Consider the following 22423-nt stretch of genomic DNA (forward strand, 5'->3'; position numbering starts at 1 on the left):
TCGTACGCTTTTTTCGTACTAATTAGAAATGAAATTGAATTATTTGCTTGAGGAATCAAACAGAAGCCACAAACGCTAAAAATCAGAAAGAGGCTACGCTGAGTGGACCAGTAAATGCTCCAATTAACAGCTTTGATAACTTGCTACTTGATGCCGTCGGGTTAATTTCAACTGCCTCTATGTGGAGAGAAAGTCCCTTGATCATCATCATCATCATCATCATCGTTCTCATTATCATTCCATTTATTAAACAGGTAAAATAAATGTCTTCTAATTGGATCACATAACAATGCAATGCAAGCGAATACAAACCATTATCATTGCATATTGCGCATGGATGGGTTCATTTCTAATTGCATTCCCCCGTATTTTGAGTTAAATTTTCCAAGAATATCGGATTACCAAAGAGCTGAATTGTAGGCCAAATAATGCAAATAGTAACTCTATTAACCTGTATCTAAGTTTCTTTGCCATCATCACTCACATCCGTTGAATTTCCTGCACTTCGTTAATGCGCCACGATTTCTTTAGCTAACAAAAATAAAGCACAATTTTCACGAAAAAGTGAAAGAGCGAAAAGTTTTTAGTGGCACTATGGTTGCTGCTGTTGTAACACACTGTTTTTCCATATTCTTGTTACTGTTTATTGTTGTTGTTGTTGTTGTTGTTGTTGCTGCTGCTGGCGGCGGAGGAAAAGCGCTTTGCACTTAAAGTTCGTTGAGTTGAGTTGGGTTGGGTTGGCGAAGCGGAAAGGAAACGAAAGGTGGCCCAAAAACGAGTAAAGGGTTAAGAGGCTGTGCCGTCCACTTGGCTATTTCGAAGCCAATTTCTACACTAATTTCACAGAGCATTTTTGAATATGTTATATGATTTTTTGCAGCAATATTATTAAGTTATTTAAAATCAAGTTATACAGATACGCAAATGCATAATTTAAGATATTTTCACATGTGTTTTCGGCTACTTTAGCCAAAGCGGCCAGCACTGTGAAAAATTGGGGCCAGCACAGAGGTGCTGCTGGCAGCAGCAGTCACATTAACCAACTTTGACACAAAGCTGGCTAAAACGCTGCCGCCCAAAAAGAGGGGGTAACTACCGTCAGTCCGCCGGCCTTTGAATGGTGGAATTGAGGATGCCCAGTGGGTGGATTTTCCCATTGCTGGGCGAAACAATGCAGTGCCGTAGAAGCAGCAGTCACTCGACAAGCAAGGAATCTAATTAACAATTTTCCATTGAGTGCGCAAATTACGAGGAACAGGCACAGAAAGCGGGGCAAAACGGCAGGCCGACGGGCACCGAGAGAGAAAGAGAGATGGCACTTGCCTGGCAGAAAGAGATGGCACCACAAGGGTCGCTGAGGCACACAGACGACAGGAGCAATTAGACGGCCACGAATGCGCCGGACAATGTCAGAGCGAGTTTTCGAAGTAAATGCGCCGGAGAAAGTCCGTTTGGTTGAATTTGCATTGGAAATGTTAGAAGCATATAGGTAGATAGATATTTAAACTAAGAAAATAATTAAGGACTATTATTCGAAAAGTATCGAAATCAACTGTTATATCTCGCGAAATAAAGTTATTCGCATCCGATGATGCAGATAACTTCATCGTTCCTGTGACTAATTCACTTTGTTCACCGGCTGAGAGTCTTAACCCTTTGCCAACCCAACCCATGTGTTAGCCCATCTTGCGCGTTTTATCACCCTGACATATTCACGTATTCAGTCAACTGGTGCGATGTGAATTGCGATTGGTTTCGCTTCACACATGTGTGCTGTGTGTGTGTTGGTTTTTTTTTGTTTGTCTTGCGTGTTTCAATTAAGCCGTAGAATTTTCTCGGGGGGCCTTTGCTTTCGACATGGCCAGCAAATAAAACTTAGACACGCTCGAGAGAAAGGATTCTGGGGGTAAGGCAATGCCACGAGGGGGGAAAAAATGCCAATTAAAATCTTAGCCATGACAAGTGCAACACGATGGTGCAACAGCCCCCGCCTTCCGCTTTCCACTTGCCACTTCCCCAACTTCCCCCACTTCTCCACTTCCCCACTTTTCTCCACTTTTCCATCCAAGCTTCCATTTTTCAAGGCAAATTGCCCTACTTGTCAGTCTCTCGGCTTCTTCGCTTCTTCCTTTGGCTTTTGTGTAATCTTGTCTTGCAATCTGCTCGCAGCAAATGGCTCAAAAGTGCCCCCCCCCTCGTCCCCGTTCTCGTCCGCTTTCCACCGCATTTTCCCCGCCACGCCGACCGCTTTTCCTCTGGAAGAATGCAGGCGTCGAGTGGAAGACTTAAGCAGGGCACTTCGCCCATAAAAACAGAATGGAAAGAATGCGCGGCCAAGTGGCCAAGTTCGTGTTGCCTGGCCCAGTCAGAGATTAGAGTCTTAGAAGAGCCCACTACACGGCAGCAACATCGTCAGCAGCAGCAGCAGCAGCAACATGCAACAGCAGCAGCAGCAGCAGCAGTGGAAGCAACATCAATTTCAACATCATTCAACTTCAGGAGCAGCAACAACAGCGACAAAAGGGCAATTAAGTAGGCCCAAGATCTCGGCAAGAAAGAGTTAAGAGCACCCAAGAAGGGCCTAGAATGAAACAATCATAGGATGTCTTACATTTAAGCCAAGACCTGAGTCTTGCCACTTCAGGTGTTTGGCTTTAAAAACAATTTAAGAGCACTTTAAACTGCATATTCAAAGGTAATACATATATTTCCAAAAATGTGTTGATCGAATCAATGGTATGGTGGTGATTTGCGAACTTTCAGCGACTTGCCATTTATTGGAACACCTTTTCTTGTGCTTCCCCCAGACCGCATCGATACCCCCTTGAATTCCTGGCCATTCCGCTTGTCCCCATCCTTTGAACCAGTTTCCAGATCCTTTCTTATTAGACAAGTTTATGTGTGCGCTTCGCATTTCTTTCGCCTTTTGTTCTGGGTTTCCCCCTGCATTTGTATTTGTGTTCGTGTGTGCCGTCGAACGAAAGGGTTAAGGCGGAAAGAGACGGCACGAGCTGAGTGCGAAAGAGAGAGAGAAAGAGAGAGAGAGAGGGGGGGGGGTGACAGGAGGCAAGGACGTGTGAGGTGGCAAGGATGCGAGGAGAGATGTATGCGCGTGCAAATTGCGTATAAAAGCGTATGTTGAAAATATTTATTGCCCGTTACGAATGCAACAAAATGAAAATGGAAATTTCATTATTTGACTTTTGTCTCTCGCATGTGTGTGCGTGTGTGTGCGAGTGTGTGCGTGTGTGTGCGTGTGTGTGCGAGTGTGTGTTTTCCTCGTTTTTTCGTTAGCTAAATTGTTTATTTTATTAGCAATTTGGAGAATTTATGTGCGCGACATGTGAAATTTGCGCTTCACCCTTTGCCCTCTCGCCCTTTGCCCTCTGTCCTTGGCCACGCCCCCTCTGGCCGCAGGAGCTAAAGGCGGCAGCATTCATGAGTCAAATTGAAGCGCAGGAATGCCCATTAATTAGGACGAAGCGCGAGTCTGACGCCCTCTGTTGGTCAAAAGGATATTCAGCTTTTTTGTTTTGTTGTTTTTTTTTTGTTTGGCTTTCGTTCGCGGGGAATTGCGCAAGAGGGATTGCAGTCCGAGGAGAGTCCAGGATATATGGTCTACCTTTAGGCTTCCCCCGAATTCGATTATCCCCGGTGCATAGCAATTGCGCATGTGAACTTACCGGGCAAACAAGTTCCGGCTCCGGCGGCGAAGCTTTTCAGCTGCGGAAATCCTGCAATGAGACAGAAAATCACAAGTAAATATGGAACAATACACGATGTAATGTATTTATTTCAATATAAGTGACATGTTTCCCTTGACATTAATTAACTTTCTATATCGTTCAAGGCGCTATCCTTCAAAGCGAGTACGTACTGTACAAGCAGCAGTCGCGTTGGTATTTTTGCATTTATTAGCCCGACAAGGGCATGCGAATTAACACTTAAAAAACTGAGAAGCAGAACGTTGCAAGCACATGGCATTTTAGTTTGTGCAAATGCACCGTAGAAAAAAACTAAACGAAATCACAATAATATAGTCTTACTGTGGCTTAAATGATAGTACTATAAATTACTTAGCACAAACCAAACCAATCAATTTGTGTATAAAATATTGAAATCTCACATTTTAATTGCTCATAACTTGCTGCATTTTCTCTCGGTGCCGCTGGGCGCACTCACAAATGCAAATCGTCGACCTCGATGTCGAAAACGAGGCAGCCACTCCTTGCAGTCTTAACCCCTATCTGGCCATGCCAACCCCTCTGGAAACCCCAAACACCTCCGCACCGCGCACCACACTGCATTTGCAGCGAACGAGTGACATATCAAAGCAAAATCAAATTTGACAGACAACCGCGCTAATTTCTGCTCGATGTTTCATTGTTTCAAGGCGTTCGTCTCGTTCGAGTTCGTTTGTGGTTTGCCTTTGGCTTTGTTTCGTGGCACCAGAAGGGGAATCGGAATCGGGATTGGGATTGGGATTGGGATTGGGATAGGGATCGGAATAAGGATTGGGATTGGGTTGTGGATGGCGAACTTGGAACTGAAATTGGGACGCTAACCGAATACGTCAATTGTTTTTTTACGGTGACGCATTCGCATTCGCAATCGCAATCGAGAACACAATGAGCGCTCGAGACCTCGACATATGCCAACAATAATAACGATGATGGTGATGGTGATGATCATTATTATGTCGACAATCAAGACGCATTTATTAGCTCTCTACCAGTTCAGAAATACCAGTTGCCGATGAAATTCGATATTACTTCACGAAAGAATTGCTGAAACAAAAACGAGGCAGAAATGAAAAGAAATAAATAAATAAAAAATAAAACTGGGAAACTGCAAGTGACGAAGTATTTATAAACTGATTAACGCTCGACAATAGCTGATATGGGTCGCCAAGCAAACGGCGAACTTGGGATGAATATGGGAAAAATATGGGAAAATACCAGAGAATCCAGGCAATCCGGTGGCAGCCAACGGCGGACCGCACAAGGCGATCGTCGTGGAGCGTGTGGGTCGTGAGCATCCGCCGCAAACCGCCGGTGGTCATGATGCAAAGTAGCCGATTCGGTGTTCAACTTGGAGTGCTCATTCCATACATTCAAACTCGGGCGTCGTGAGTGAAAATCAAGTGAATTAATTAATGCGAAAAACGAGCCGTTCGATCGAAATGAACAAATCGATTTTTGTGGCAAATTTAATGCTATCGTATTTCGAATATGAATTCCAAAAAGTTTGTACGCTGAACTGACTGCTGTAAGCACAATTAGCCCAAAAGCAAGTGATCAAAGATCGCTTGTGTGTATCCCCAATGTTTCGGCCAGGTGAATCACTTCGTGGCCACAATTGAAACAATTTCCAGACGAAAAAGTGCTGAGTAGCCACTCCAAATAGCCAGATAGATGGCCATGCCATGAATAATTAGCAGTTGTAGTAGTTTGTTGATTGTTGCTGTTCGAATTCGACTTGCTGCCGTTGGACAGTGAAAGCAGTCACATACCGAGCTGAAATTCGAATTCAAATCGAAATTCAGCTTCAAATCGAAATCCAAATCCGTACCGGAATCCCACTTTCGAGCCGCTGAAGAAGCAAAGCGACCGACGAGGCAAACTCAAGTGCCAAATCGTGTTTATTTGCGTTATAAAATTAGCGCAGTGCAGTGGCGTCCATCCAGGTGGAGGAGGGGGGGGGGGGTCGATTGCCCCACAAATCCCCCAACATTGGCGCCCCTGCAACACGCTGGCTGTGCAGCCAAAGTGAGTTGAGCTTTTTGGGGCACGAATTGCCCGGCTCTGATTGCCATGTGACGGGGCACAAAATCCAGCTTATGAATACATGAATACGAATGCGAATACACTGGGCAACTAGACTCGAATATGAGTGTGTCTGCTATATATACTCGTATTTTGGTCAATTATCGTGCGAGTATGCTTTCATTTACATGCGATTTTCATTTGGTTGCTAGCTTGAGTATATTTAATATTATAGTTATCGCAATTTATTGCAAGTGTAATTTGTGATTATCGTGAATGAATTGCATGGCGTTCCGTTTGAGAAAATTCGAAATTATTGCGGCTAATTCCGTTCGATGCGAACGGTTGTGAATCAACTGGCACTCACACCCACACAATTGCAGGCTCACCCCTTGCACTCACACTCACACTCACACTCATTCGCACTCACACTCACACTGGCACGGACAAATTAACCCTTGAGTGGCACTCGGCACTTCGTTCGTCAAGTTGCTTTAATTGACTTTTAAATTCGCAAAAAATCAAAGCGAAAAAGTGTGACAAAGTGCCAAAAACAAGAATGCAATGCAAATAAGTGGCATTGGGCGGGGAGGCGGTAAAGTGCTGGCAACAACAACTGAAACAATAACTGCACTCGTGAAACGCTGACGCCGAACATTTTCACACCTCGGACAATGCAGAATGCAGAAAGTGCGGGGCGTCAAGGGGTTAAGCAGCAGCAAATTTATGTAGAAAATGTGAAAGAAAAAAATCAAAAAAATCAAAAAAAAACTGAAAAATCAAAAACCAAAAAGTGAGAAATACTCAAAAAACCGAAGGGCGTTTGTCGACACTTTTCCGAATTTCTCCCACATTCTTCAACCGTTCGCTTTTCTAATTTACGTCAACGCAAAATCAAAGCAAAGTCAAAAGACGACCGCACACAATGTCCGAGGCGAAACTACAATTAAGAATATTTTTATCAGCCAAGGAGACACACACACACACACATGCACATGCAGCTATACATATGCATATATGTACATATACATATATAATGGGGCTGGCTATTAGCAAAGTGGCTCAAATATCAAAGGGCGGCGACATACGGATATTTGGCTGTTGCCACTTGAATGGAGATGGCCAGAGTTTTCGGCAGACTGACAGCCAGCAATTAGCAGTTCTGGAGTCGAGTCAGTGATTGCAACACTTCCGTTGCCACTAGAAACGATAAATCAGTACATAAATCAGTACATAAGGAAATGATAAGGAAATCGTGATTATTACTCTTACGAATATTCGTAACTGAATTTAAACGTAATATCTATTTAGTAAGCCGTTCCCCAATGGATCAGCATCAGCATCTCAAGCTGGCTAACTTAAATTTTGAACTCATACATACCAACTTAGTTACTTATTATCTGTATACATTGTTGGCATGCTCAGCTAAAAAGTGGAAAATCCTAAATGGTTAATTTCGAGAGGCGAGTAAATTGTCGAAATCTTTGCAGCACAAGTGCACCAATACAAGGAAAATCTTGAATTGTATGTGTGTGTGGGGATGTGCAAACACATCAAAACGACTGTCACAACAAAGCGACGCGCGTAGCCAAAGTGAAAATTGTCAATTAAATGTGTGGCGGTGTGGTGTGCGAAGAAAAAGCGCTTTTCTTATTGTCGTTGGGCAACCAATTTTCCGATTTGGGTTTTCCCTTCTGGTAAAAGATCAAAGGCACTTAATGGAGGGCGCCAAGTACTCAGCTCTGGACAGGAAATCCGTCCGAAATCCGGCCAGAAATTCGCTCGCGATTCGACCAAACCTGATGCGATTTTTTAATTGACGAGCTGGCCACGCAAATGGGTATAAAATCAACAACGGATACCCGAAATATTCGTACGACAACGAAGCGAGTTGAAAATATGCAAAATTAAATAGGATGACGCGAATGAAAAGCAGAAAGCACGGCTAAACAGAACAGAAGAAAATGGGGAGTGAACTAATAAGCACGACTACTGCATACCCTAAAACATATAAGCCTTTCCTAATTTATAAGCTTTTACCACAGGCAGACCACTTTCTCTATCTCTATTTATGAGCACGACTATTACATACCCTAGAATATATGCTTTTAGCGGAGGCAACCCACTCTCTCTCATCATCGCAGAGCAACTCGCCCTGTTTATTGCACCAAAACTAATGAGCACAACTATTACATACTACATACATTACCACTATTTATAAAACCTTAACTAATTGGTCATAGTTTAAATTGTAATCCCAGTCTGCTAGCCCATACTACCCATAACTATTTAGCAGCTAAGAGCAGTGCTCTTTCCCACATTTATTAAACGCAAATTACGACGAAACTGTGGAAATGGGCGATAAACGGATAGGAGTATTGTAATTAAAATAACGCATAAACATCGAGCCAAAAAGAAAGCCGCACAACATGCGAAATCAATAAAAAAAAAAATAATAATAATAAGACCCCAAAAAAAAGGGTCCGGAAGTGTAGGGGTAAACAGATTTGAAATCAAGAAATCAGATTCAATCTACTCATATATGTATCTACATATCCACATAAGTTGAGTGAGTGCGCAGTGAAATTGGCACAGTGAATCAGTTGCAGAGCAATGGAAATCGGTGATGACGATGATGATATTTCAACGCTAATTAAAATAATAATAACAATAATAACAGCTGCCACTTGAATCTGCAAGATTATCTGCAGAGCCTCGCACTTTTCACAGTGAAAGAAATTTGGCTAAACGCTTCAGGATTTTGTTATTAATGCCATTCCAGATATAGTTCACAAATCCAATGAGAAATATAACAATTTGAAGTGCTTATGTTGTTAATCAACTGCTTACTTCTGGCAGCCAGCAACTAGTTCCTAGTTTTTTACCGTGTATCCAATCCCTGCACGGCTTTTCATGCCTTTCTGTTTATCTGCCTTCACTGTCATCGCTCCAACTTCGTATGATATTGCCACTTGCAAATGAGCTTTGAATCGAGAGAGACAGCAGGTCGACTCGAGTTCACTGTTAGTGTGTGGGATTTTCTTGCAGTGTGCGTGTTTCATTGCCTGTGCTGATCGCCAAACAAAGGCGCACCTACAGTGGCACAAAAGCGACCAAAAACCTACTCGAAAAGCATACCAAGCTTATTATAAATTGATTCGGATTTCCACTGATTCTAGAATTTTATTTAAACAATATGAAAACTAACTATTGTCGTTAGTGTGCCCAAACTATTGCAACAATTGTGAAGCCCAGTTTTTGCTATGCTCAAACCAGAGTGCAACACACACACAAACACTCACACACACACATCCACACACAGTGCAATTAGCAGCTCAACTTGAGTGGTGGTGCTTTGGATTGGAGTGGCTTCGGAGGCGGATTGCCGGATTGCCGGATCGGTGGAGCGGTGGTGCGGATGCGGGCGTTGTGTCGTTTGCAGTGGGGCCAAAGCTGATTTGGCGGACGATGGACCGCTGATTAATTCCTTTTTTATGCTAACTAAGCGGCACTCCAGACACCGATTCGCCCCACTGTGTGTGCGTGTGCGTGTGAATCGAATGTATCTGTATCTGAATCTGAATCTGTAAATGTATCTGAGCATGTGTATATGTGCGCCTGTGTTGGTGTGTCTGGCAGGTGACAAAACCAGTTGCGATTGCTAATTGCGTTTAAGCTTTGATTGTCAGTGTAAATACATCGAACAAAAGATTTTTAAAATCGCTATAGCGAAATATATGTAAGTTAGCTACGGCACTTTTCAACTTTCCCATGTTCAGTATATGCATAAATGAAAAAAATATATATATCTGTGTTTTACTAACTGCAATTAACTGCAATTTGAGTGGTTCGCTGGCGGGGACATTGGCTTACCCTGCGCGTGCAGCAGCGGGTGGTGCGGATGGTGGGGGTGGTGGTGCTGCATCGGCGGCGGCGGCGGTGGCCCGCCAACGGCTCCGTGTGGGTGGTGCGGGTGGTGGTGTGGATGGTGCTGGTGCTGATGCTGATGATGATGGTGCACCGCCGCGGCCAGTTGGTGGGGCATAAAGGCCGCTGCCACCGCCGCATGGGCATTGAAGTAGGCCATTCGCGAGGCGGCCGCCATGGTCATTTGGTGGTGCTCCCTGTACTGATGGTGGTGCGGCTGGTGGTGCTGCTGCTCTTGTTGCTGCTGCTGCGGCTGCTGCTGTGGCTCCGAAACGCTCGTTAAATTGCCTTCGGCCGCATTTGTTGGTGTTGCTGCCGTAGCTGCTGATGTTGCTGCTGTTGCCATTGTGGCATTTGTTGTCTTTGGCGGCGTTGGCGTTTGGCGCTCTTTTGCCACCGTTGCACCGGCAGTTGTCGTCAGATCGGTTGGCGCTTCTGTGGCCGCCGCCACCGCCAAGCCCAGCAGCTCCTGAATGGCAAATGGCGAACGCTGCGGCATTTTCGATTGCTAATATTTCGATTTACGTCTAGATATTGCCGTTGTCAAAACAAATCGCTTGAAAACATCATGCAGTCCCAATTGAGAAACCCAGAAAACAAAAAAAAAAACAAAGCAAAGGCAAGTTTTGCAATGTTGTAAAGACTACGCGAAATGGGATTTGCGAATGGAGGTTTTGAGATTTTGCGCTGGCACGCGTCGCAGAAAAACACACAACAAATTCGCAATAATTTCCACGTTAAACTGTTGCCTGCGTTAATGTGCACCAGGAGTTTTGTCGTCGCAGTTGCTGTTTCTGTTTGCTGTTGCTGTTGCTGTCGTGCTGTTGCTGCCGTTATGTTGCTGCTGGTGGTTGGCTTTCGACTTGGCTTTGCATTTCGCTTTGGATTTGGCCAAGGAGGCATTCAGCTAACAAACGGTAAACGGCCAGCGGAGCTTTGCTCTTCCGAGGACCTCAAATCGCATGGCAAGCGCAGCAGCAACATTTGCAGCAGCAGCAGCAACACCAACAGCAGCAGCAACAGCAGTAACGGCGGCAACGGCGGCAAAAGCAGCGCGCCGACAGCGACGCTCGCGTCGACTGCGCTGCCCGGCAACGGTAAATATTCAGGGGCGGTCTCTGTCGCACGCTAGCCGCACTCTTCGCCGCTCAGCGAGTGCGAGGGAGTCAGCAGCATATGGGCCTTCCCCTCGGCAACATGGCGCATGTGCGACATCCATTCGCCGTTAGAGTGAGGAGAGCAGCAAGCGCCTTCCAAGCACCATCTAGCCGTGCTCTTCTCGCACACGCGTAACCTTCCAGTTTTCCCGCGAACTTCCAGTTCGGACCGAAACGCATTAGTGTTGGTGCGCTGCTTGCCGTTGTATTGGTGCCCGATTGCCACAGTGTGCGGCGCCCATTTTGTGTGAGTGAAAGAGAGCCAGAGAGCGCAAGAGTGGGAGAGGGCATGGTCAACAGGGCTGGGGTGGCGCAAAAAAAGGCGCAAGAAAACAACTATTTCGCAGACCCGAACTCGAACTCGGAACTCCAACCGCTCTCCGTTCAATGAAGGACGCCAATTTATGGCCCAAAAAACGAGCCACCATTCGGTTTCCAGCTGGTAGAAACTACTCACTTGTCGGCCGCCTAACAATGCCTTTCCCTTCCCCAAAAAAAAGGCAGTCTAATTAAAATTTTCGCCAAAAACTTGTACTATTGAAATGCGTAAATTAGCATTTACACCACGTCCTGTGTGCATGAGTGTGTGCGTGTGTGCCAGTGGGAGAGTCCTTGCTGCGCAGTTTTGCAGGATTTCAAGAGATTTTGGGGTCGTGCTATGTGGGTTATTGTTCTCGGAGAAATGTCCCGAAATTCGGCAAAATAATTCGGCTTGATTTCGGCAGCAGTCGAAAAGTAGAGCTTGTAATGGACTTGCAAATTACTGCTAGGCAATTGAGGGACTTACAATTAACTCGGTCCCGAAAGGGATCTCCTACAAAAGGCCATACACAGATAGAAAAAACGTGTTGATATTTAATTCTCAAAAAAATATATAAATATATTTTGTTACGCATCGATTATATTCTATATACACGCATTGATTTCTATTTAAAGAAAATAAAGACACCAGCAATTGGAAAGCCACGATCAGTGGCAGGCAAACGGGTCTTTTGGGGCTTTTCTCACGCCCCCACACAGTGAGCTCTGCCTATGGAGAAACCCACGCGGCAATTAGACAATTGAAATGCCAACGCTCACACGGCCATCGCAGCGAAATCGGAGCGGATCGAAACGAAACGGAATCACAGATCATATATATGTATATACATATATGTATGTAAGTATGTACATATCCGTCGGGCCACGCAGTCTGGCATTTGGAAATAAAAGAAAGAGAGGCAACGTGGTCGTGCGAGAGAGAAAGAGAGCGAGGGAGAGAGAGACGGGGGCAGGCTGCAGAAAGGAAGGCAGCGAACGAAGAGTGCGTGCTAGAAGAATTTCGCGGGTAATTCGATATTTTCTTAAGCAGGTTGCCCCCGGAATGATTATGATTCATTCATTGGGTATGCGAGCTCTTTAAGGCGAAATTCGTTTATTTACTGGAATTTGATTGTTAATTAACTTGCAATTACAATCGCCGGGGGATCCTGTCAAAATAAATATTGAATTTCGCCGATGATTATGGGTAATCCGATATTGATGATATAGTTTTACTCTATTTCGCTGAGAACCATATAGTTTTCACCTGGCCATTAACCATTGGTTACAGTTCAATGTTGGCGATTTCTTGTTTTATTTCTGCTTTTTTATTTTTACTAAATCCACTGGCATGTCCTGCGAGTTTCCAGGAACTCGGACCTGTGTGCTTTTGTTTTGCAAATATTTTGACGTGCCAACGAAGGACTGACAACCCAACTACCTGGCCAAAGTCCGGCTATATATTCATTCATATTCATTCATATATATATATATATATATATTTTTGAATACTTTGATACCGGGTGCCTTATTTCGTCTCGAGTTGCTCTTCACATTTCTGGTAGTTGACGTGGCCCGCCGAATGATTTAATTATGATCTCAAGTGCGAGAGTTTACCAAAATCGATTGTCAATTATGTGTCGAGATTTATTTACTTAACTATTATTGTCTTGGCACACACACAATGCACAGCACACAATCGGAATCGGAATCGGACAAACTTAATTATGAACAATTAAAGTTCAGTTACTTTTTGTGTAGGCTTCCCCCAGCGAGTTTCTCGATTATTTTTTGGACTGACAGGCGGTATAAGGCTTACCAAAAAAAAAAATATATATATATATATATATATATATATATATATAAAGCTATCCTATACGAATAAAAGCAGTAATAAATAATAATAATAAATCAAATGGCATAAATAACAACAAGCACATTGTTGTGTAATTAAGTTGTTAAGTGTGAACAAATCTCGGTAAATCTTCGCGGGGCAACGGGGGTGTTTTTTCAAGGGGCTTTAGACAATATTATTGTCACACAATTGTTGCCGTGTGATTAGTTGAAACTTTAATTGCGCCACAATGGCATAATAACAACGATAATGGCCCGAAAAGCAGAGAAAAACTTCGAAGTGAAGGTTTTTGGCATTCGCACTTAGGCGAGATTGAAATACTCTTCAAAAGTTGTGCTATAAATGGGCATATTATTAGGAAAATTTTCACGAATTTCATATTTTCTATTATTATTCTTATTAAAAAATGGGCCTTTCTTAACTAGAATAATATGAAATAAATTCTAAGATTAAATATATGTTGTCAATAATTGAAAACCAATTATTTTGCGTTTTGAATACTTTCGCTAAGCCCCGAAATAATTTATAGAGCATACTAATTGCATTTACCGTACAAGTGGAGGCATTTGGTATTAGCCGTGAATTATAATCGTCATTATCATATTACTATTATTTATTATTGTTATTGTGTCTGCTATTTCTGTGGCTCTGGTCATTGTTGCTTGTCCTGCTTATTTCGAGTTCAGTTTTCAATTATTTAATTGTTTATTTCGCATGGGTAACGTGAGAAAATTAATTTCTGCCTTTTGGCGAAGACACAAAGTTTGCGGGCGCTGCCCACAGATGGCGCTTTGGTTGCGTTTATGGCTAATTTTGCACAAAGCCAATCAGCGTGTCCTTGTTCTGCGGTCGGTTTGTGTCTTCGCTAATTAGTGAAAGTTTTCGCACATTTATTTAATTAGTCGAATTCCACGGATTTTACCTTGCTTATTTTTATGTTCATTATCGCTAAATATTACTTATAAAATCGTTTTAATGAATCTCATTTCGTAGCCATTTTTACTCATATCCATGTTATAAATACCACCGCCCCTTGATGCCATATAAAGAAAACGATATGTACATCCTTTAATGGGATTATCTGCACTAATTTCCGCCCAGCAAAAAGTAACAGACGAACTGAAGTTGAAAATACTCGATCATCATTTGTGTGAACGACGGGAAAAATGATTTATCATTCGAGGGCACTCGAGAGTGAGGATGCTCGCTGACAGGCGCTAGTTCTTCGACTGGGCTGGGTTGCTTTCGGCTTAAGTTCTTTGGGTACACTAAGAAAAACGGCAAGACCTCGTTCTGTGTTTCCAACAAATATGCTACAAAATTGTCACATTTTATCTAAATCGATTTTGTTAACTCGAAAGCTGTAAGCGGTCCTTGCTAGACACTTACGCTGACCCCTACGAATCATTTCTTTCAGTTTACCTCCCTATATCTGACCCCTACGAATCATTTCTTTCAGTGTACCTCCCTATATCTGGCTGTGCGAGCTACCGAAGTGGCCGAAGTGTGTGCTCGACAATGACGACGAACCAATTTATGGGACAGGCCTTCGAGTTGGCACTTGAGTAAACCGAAAGGCAAACACTGCACACTACCACACAACCCAACGTAAACGGAATGATTGGCGAGAGGGGTAGCGGTGTGATTAGGGGTGGTGGCAACTCTGTCCATCGACGGTGGTTGTAGCCTCAAATTGGAAAATAGGCAACAACGAAATACGCGCAGGGCCAAAACAAATTAGTAGCTGTACAAAAAGAAAAAAAAAAACCAACAATAATAATAACGAAAATAAGGGAGCGAGGGGTGTGAAATGCGAAAACCAAAATGGCCGAACTTCAATTGAAGTGTAACATGAAGAAGTGGCTGGCCGCTGAGTTTACAGTACGCGTACCCCCGATGGCCGACACACTGAGAGAAAAGCAGTGGAGTGTATTGAAATTCAAGCGCATTCTGTGCAAACATCAATCAGATATTAGTATAAGGAATCATGTTTTAGAGAAAATAAGTTAGTATGGTTTGGTTAGATTCAAACCCATAAAATCAAGCATAAAATTCGCATTGTTCAAAAAACATTTAACATCTATGTGGGATTGAAATAAGGACGAAAAAATAATGTAAATTGCCTCAGTGTAGATCGCTGTCGACGGGTCGCTAATGATGATGGAAGGTCCCGCGTCTCGTTTATGGGTTAATCAAATTGTATGAGCGGGACTTCAGCATTTCGGCTATGCAAAACAGCCGCCGGGGCAAAGGGAGTGTTAAATGGGAGTGGACTGGGTTGTGGATATGGAAGTGGGATGTGGAAGTGGGAATGACTTCAATTAGACGCCTGGTTTTTGATGTTCTCGATGGTGGCGGTACTTGGCAGCCAACCAAAAGGGGCGCAATTCGCCTGCAAATGGGTGTACAACACGGTGTTATAATGAAAACGAGAGAAAAAAAAAGTTCAGAGCACACAAAACATGGCAGCTTGCTGGGCGCAAAAAAAAAAAAACGAAACGGAAAAAAGGGGAAGGCAGCCACTTTCAATTGTGGCAAATTGCAGGCGTTTCCGCTGCTGCCATCATTACTTATTATTCGAGCTCTGCCCTCACTCTGAATACTTTGCGCTGGCATTTTATTTGTTAATTCTTAAATAAGAGTCGCGTGCAAATTTGATTATTTCGCCTTCAAGCTGTGACCCATGGAGTTTTGGCAAGAGTTGCCATTGCTTTTTTATTTTTCTGTAACTTTTTTTTTTCTTTTTCGTTTTTTATTTTTTTTATTTGTGAAAATTCTTTTGTTAGAAGTTGTCGCTGGTGGCTGCTAATGAGCCATTGAAATCGCGATTTGCATACGAAATTGAATGCAAGTAATGAAATATTCCGGATTTGAAGTAAGAGAGAAAATGGCAACTTCAAGTGTCCAGTAATGGATGTATTTACAAATTATCTATATGTAAACGAATAAAAATCCAAATGTTTCAATGGAAGGGATTGCGAAGTACGGTAAGGAATCTTTTCATCTTTGAATTGAAATGAGTAATTAAACCAAAATGTGAATTTGTTCTTGAATTTGAATTTATTTCCCTTTCCTACCAACTGGCGTTAAGACAAAAAGCAAATCAGTTGGCAATTGACAGAAACGAGCGCAATGAAAACAAAAACCAAAAATCCAATGCGTTTGATTGTTTGTGCAGAAAGTGCATGGAATCGCATTCTAAAGTCCAGAGATTAAAAACCACCCACTAGGCGCTTTCAATCAACCTGCCTCCGAATGCAACTCACAATTTTCGACACGAATTTTGATTAATTTTCTGTTTCTGCCGCCTTTTTTTTTTTGTTTGTTGTGTTCTCGTTTGTTCAATATTCACGCATTCGCAATCAAAGGAACTGAATTGGATTTACGGATATTGGAAACGCAATCGAAAAGGAGCCAGCGAGGATTTCAAGGGCGAAGGGCAATGAATTAATCTGCTCAATGCAAAAAATGCAGGGCTCAACTTATTCCAATATAGCTGGAAATTATACGAAACTATATGAAATCATCATAAATGTAAGTAACAATCGATTTTTGAGATAAAATTAGATGAGACGTATCTAAGATAGTTTTATTTGACCGAATGCTTTTCTTATGACTTGCCAACACTACTCATATTCACTTGCAACACTTATCCTTGAAGATGGCTTTAATACGAATGGTTTTGAGCACTTTTCTTACAGTTGCATAATCAGACCATTGCATAATTTCTGCCCCACACATGGGCATTAGAAAAAAAGGCGGCACTCATACTATGGCTTACATTAATTATAATTTGCAGGCGGTGGGTGAATCGCAGCTTATAATTATGCAAAAGTCTGCAATGACACGCCCACCTATGCATGCCCGCCCCTCGGTAGCTGCCCCACAGTTTTCACACTTTTTTCCCAGGAAATAATTGAAAATTGCGCAATTCTCACAAGTGGGAAACAGAGCATATGCCCCACTCCCCCAACTCCTCCTCCTCCTCCTCCTTCTACATTTCCACCACAATTAACCAGGCGAATGACACTCCCACACACCCACACACACACACACACACACACACACACACACACATGCATGCACGCTATGCCACGCCTACAGCGCCCCCATTAGAATTATTTTCCCCTTTTCCGTGTTTTTTTCCACATTTTTTTGTGGAATTTCTCTGGCAAGCGCCAACGCCCTGGCCCGAGGTAAAAAAAAAAAAAACAACCATATGTGGGTGCGATTATTATTATCATGATTATTATGCGCAAATTGCAAAATTTCGCGGCTGCAGAACAAGGAGCAACACTGCGAGAAAATGCTTGCCACACGTTGATTAACCCAAAGCAAAAAGAAAACACTCTTCTTTTTCCATTGATGGCACTTTCTGAAAATCACAAAAAAATTAGATCCACATACTTGACCACACATTAAATAATACCTTTCCCTTTTTTCTCAGTGCACCTCAGGGGGATTTTGTACGAATCCGCATGCGAGATTTTTCCCGTATCACCACTGCCTTCAGTTGAAGCCACAAATTGCTGCGGTTTCTGGCTGCATTTTCCATTGTTTCACAAAATGGCGTGGTTTAGGCCACGAAGAAAAGCTAGGCATAATTGTAATGAAAACTCACACACATCGACGGAGTGTCTATAGAAAAGTTACCAGTAGTCTGGGCAAATCAGCCTCATCATTATCAATATGGAAAGCGAGGAGAAGACAAGTGGAAATGGATACGTTTTGTCTGCTTATATGTTTGCTATTTACTACATATGAAATTAATCATATAAATCCCTCATACATTTGCAAGTGCTCACTTTAGAGATCCATATCGCATTTGCAATGCCCATCGAGTGCTCCAATCTTCCATTATCGAATGCCCATTTCCCCAACAAAAGCGCCTGGCTCATTGCGAATAATCCGGAATCATAATTGCTGAGCAACAACAAAAACGGCGCAAGAAATTAATTTCCATGCGAAAGATCAAAGAAAGTTTTCAATTGTTGCCATTTGCCCAGCAGCGGAAGTGGGTGGTGTTGGTGGGTGGCGGCCAGTGGGGTGTGTGGAATGTGGGGTCTTCATGTTCGGGTGTGGGTGCTTAATACGAAATGTAGCAATTATATTCTTGCATCCACCATAATCATCATCATCGTCATCATCATCATCGTGCATATTTATTCATTTTTTCATTTACACATTTTTAATTTCAATTCTGAGCCAAAGTCTAGGGCTTTCTCCATTTCCCCCCTCTCTCTCTCACTCTCTCTCTCTCTCTTTCTCGTTTCTTTCCTGCATTATGGCTCAACTCATTTCCTGTGACAATGGCCACCGCCCCTTCGTTGATGGGGGCGTGGCACCTACCGCCCAACTCCCAACGCCCACTAGTGCATTACGTACGTGTACTTAGCATTTCCTCGGTCGGTTTATGTCTCTGTTGTTGTTTTTCATATGGAAATCAACACATACTTGATTTTTAATGAAGTACTTTTTCATTATGTACACACACACATACAGAAATACATATGTACGTTGGAAAATGCATCACACACACACACACACACACAGGCACACTTATGTATATGCAATTTCTTTTCATTTCCGCCATCTGAGTTGCACTTTGTGTTTGCTTTTTTTTTTCGTATTTTTTCCCATCCTCTCTCGCCATTTCTCTTAATTTCTATTTTAGTTTGCTGCTTATATCGCCTTTTCATGCAAATGCCTGTGTATGTGTATGTGGACACTTTATAAATGCATGTGTGTGTGTGCTCCGATTGTTTTCAGTGGAAGAATGCCATCGTACCGTGAAACATTGTCATAACGGGTTTCTTACATTAACTTTTAAGGATACTCCGCAACATTCTTTCTTTCGGTTACTAAACATAAAAAAAAATACCGCTTAAAATATATTATTTTTAAAACTTGACTTGATTATTTCGATTATTTCGTCCTACTGTTATCCCCACAATTCGCATTGCCCGGTCTGCATATTTCCCAGCTGACTCATCCAGCGAGCGATCCTTGATCCTTGAGACCTGTTCGCCGTCTTCCTTCGGCTCTTCCTGCTTTGTGCAAAAAAAAAAAAAAAGAAGCACTCTCCATTTGGCATTCTTCTGTCAAAATATTGACACAACAGTTGTCGGACTGTCAGCTCGCTTGGCAGGACTTCGCAGGACATTCCAGTGCGCCATTGTCCTGCCGCAGAATGGGCTCATCGTGATCACATCGCCCGGCAGCGTTGGCCAGCAAAAATTACTTGTAATTATATTATCTGCAGAACAAACACAACAGGATGCCGAGTAATAATGATAATAATCCTAGCCAGCCATTGAAGTGCCAATGTAAATAGGCGCATTCGCCACTAGAGAGGTGCGAAGAGGGTCGAACGGGATTAGGGATTAGCATTGACCTTTCACCGGCGAAGGTGTGATCGAGCATCCATCCACACCCAGGGGCAAAGCACAACAATCATCGGTAGCAACAGTTGGCCAGGACAAACAAAGGCAATGACATTGATTTTGGCCACCGAAAAATCAGGCAGCAACAGCTGAAGGCGTTTCAAGGGGAATTCGTGTGTGGAATTAAATGGTAAGGTTCTAAAACAATAGACCATTTAGGTGTTTAGCACTTTCGAAGAATGGCAAACAACACACCCAATTAAAATAGTTTATGTTAATCTATGATTTACAAGTATAAACTATTTATATATTTTGTAAACTTTCCCTTGCAGCACTGAGACACTTTCTTGACGCATTTCCAAACATTCTAAATGCTTTTAATTTTTGCAATGAAACCGCATTGGATTCGAAACTCACACAATGTGTAATGACTTGCCAAGAACTACGCTACGCCACTTAGACACCTTTTTTTCCACTCGATAGCAACCTGCCAACCGTCATTATCCATTATCCATTATGCCGGGCTATCGGCGGCTGACTTATAGCCCAATTAATTGCATGATTAACGCCAATCTGCCATTCCAACACAAAGGATCCTCGGCCACTTGAGTTCCTCCGCTAGGAAAAAAGGAAAAAAAAAAAAAGACAGCCAGCAGGAGCAGAAGGCACAGGTGCTTTTCCACTCGTCCGATGGCTCAGCAACTTTTGCGAACGCTTTCCGCCTTTTTCCCAGCGATTTCCCAGCAAACTGGCAACGTTTACACACAACTCCTCAAAGAGCCTTGTTTTTTCCTCCATTTCTGAACCAATTCTACTTTTTGTTTTTTTTTTTTTCTTTGCCTGCCGCGTTCTCAAGCGTGACTAAAGCATTTCTCCAAAAGGCTGCTAACGAGCGCAATTGTCAGAGAAGGTAACGTGATTCTTCTAGGATTTCTCATCGATTAATCGAGTGTGTTAGGTTTGCATACCTTCTGTTTGGCATTAATTCGCTGTGTATATAGTTTAGTTTAATATTTTTCTTTCAATCACGACTATCGACTTGTGAACCTGGCCCAAAGCCATCTCATCTCTAGGCCAGGTGAAAAAAACTCACACATGGCTCTCAAGTTCTCAAGTTGTCGAGTTCTCAGTTCTTTGGCTGGCAATCGGGTTTAATTGGTAAATGGTTCATTTAGCCGTCAGAACCAATTACACAGGCCACACTCACATTCACACTCGCACCCATATTCACCACTCATATTCACACTTGCCTCTGGCCGCTTTTACCGCCGCTTCTGTAAAAACAATTACAACAGTTTTTCACCTTTTTTAACGAGGCAGCGACGATGGGCGAAAGTGCCTCTCGAGTGTCTGCCTCCTTTCCATTTTTCCTCCTTCGTTGGAACCAATTAAATTTTTAGAATATGCCATGAATGATACGCCCATGCTGGGCAGAAGTTCGGTCTCAATCGAATTAATTCATTTTGATGCGTTTTTTGGGTAGCAATTTGCACACGCCTCTTTGATTGGATAATTGTCCATAATGATGGCTAAACTGTAGTTGGTAGCGCTTGATTTATTGGATATTGGACTTAATGGATTAACGAGCCAACGAGCTTCAAGTCCGCTGGCTAATTGCTTGAAACGCAGTCAAAACGTTGGTACTCTATATATATATATTTAAAATGTTTACCCAACGACGAAAGCTGAGTAAGTTACATTTGTACAACGCATGCAAAATGTGTGTTTTAAATATTTTTTCACAAATATGCAAATGCACAGCTTTCCTGCAGGACATCCACACCTCCTGCATTCTAATTGGTAGCTAACATGGGCAAAATGGAAATGGAAAAAAGAAAAAACAAAATGCGAGAAAGCAGAGCGAAAAAAAGAAGACTTTTCTCAAAGGAAATCAACATATTTTTGCATTAATTTGGATGGTCTGGTTTTTGTTCTCGCAGAGGGCAAAACGAGTTAAAAATCCCGCATGGCAATGGGAGTGGAAACGAAAGTGGAGGCATTACAAAACGTGTGTGCTCGACGAGGCGGGGAAATATAATAATGAGGACACCCACCAGGTCTCTAGGACTCAACGAGTAAGGCGACACCAGGAACGGCGGGAGCCGAGGAGCCATAACCCAGTACCCAGTACCCAGTACCCAGGAGCTCACGGACTCATGGACTCACCACATCCTCACCTCGTTAGCTAACGATGCTCCGCCCGAAATGGCGAAATGGAGTATTAAAAAATTATGCAAATGAATTCGTACGTTCGCATTCGCTGGGAAATTGCGAGGAGGCTTTCGCTCCTTCAGCGCCACTCCCACCAAATGCGCGAAAATTAAGCGCAGGCGGTGCATTATGAATGTTGTAAATTAATTTCAGCCATATACTTTTCCTGCTCTAACCCCTTCCCCGAACCCAAACCCCTCCCCTCCGTGAAAACCTCTTCAAAAGACACGAGCCGAGCTAAGCAGTCGGTGGAGAACGAACGTTGGAATGGTGGGGATCGGGCCGTGGAGTGGACAAATGCGTAAAAACAATTACGCTTTAATTGCAATGATTTCCCAGGAAACGAGCCACGGACACGGTGCAAAAAGAAAAAATATACATATATATACATATAAAAATATACAAAAAAAAAAGAGCCAGCGAAAATTGAGGGGCACGTGATTGTTGGTGGGAGTCGGGGGATTTTCTCAAGCCGTTTTGCATATTTGTACAAAAAATAAATCCTACTACTAACGAGTCCTCGATATGGGCAGGTAACAGTGGATACAAATGGATACAAAATAGATTTCAAAGGATCAAAGATTCGAAGGATATGTAAAATGTTCCTGTGGAATATATCATATTATTGTATATACAATGAATTAAGCTTTAAATGGCCAATTTAGCTTAAAACTAAATGATATATATTTTCTTTAATAATATTAAGCTTTAAAACATTGTCTTAGTTCTGAGAGTTTGACTACTTTTTGGGCAAAAAAACCATTTGTGCCCATGGTTGGTTGGTTGGCGGACGTTGGCTGCAGTTGGCAATTTTAATCTCGCTTA

General features: G+C 42.7%; 1 protein-coding gene across 2 annotated transcripts in view; it reads right to left on the bottom strand.

Moving 5' to 3' along the window:
* Vsx2 (Visual system homeobox 2) overlaps positions 1-10412 on the bottom strand; it is a 31257-nt gene extending 20845 nt beyond the window's left edge. For both annotated transcript variants that reach the window (NM_001038743.1, NM_001297968.1), the window contains exons 1-2: positions 9639-10412; positions 3684-3734 (exon numbers count right to left, since the gene is read on the bottom strand). In NM_001038743.1, coding sequence (NP_001033832.1) covers positions 3684-3734; positions 9639-10191 — 604 coding nt within the window. In that variant the 5' untranslated portion in view covers positions 10192-10412. The remainder of the gene's footprint in view (positions 1-3683; positions 3735-9638) is intronic.
* Positions 10413-22423: the final 12011 nt, after the last annotated feature.

The sequence above is a fragment of the Drosophila melanogaster genome, chromosome X (assembly GCF_000001215.4).
Source record: "Drosophila melanogaster chromosome X".
Classification (NCBI taxonomy): domain Eukaryota; kingdom Metazoa; phylum Arthropoda; class Insecta; order Diptera; family Drosophilidae; genus Drosophila; species Drosophila melanogaster.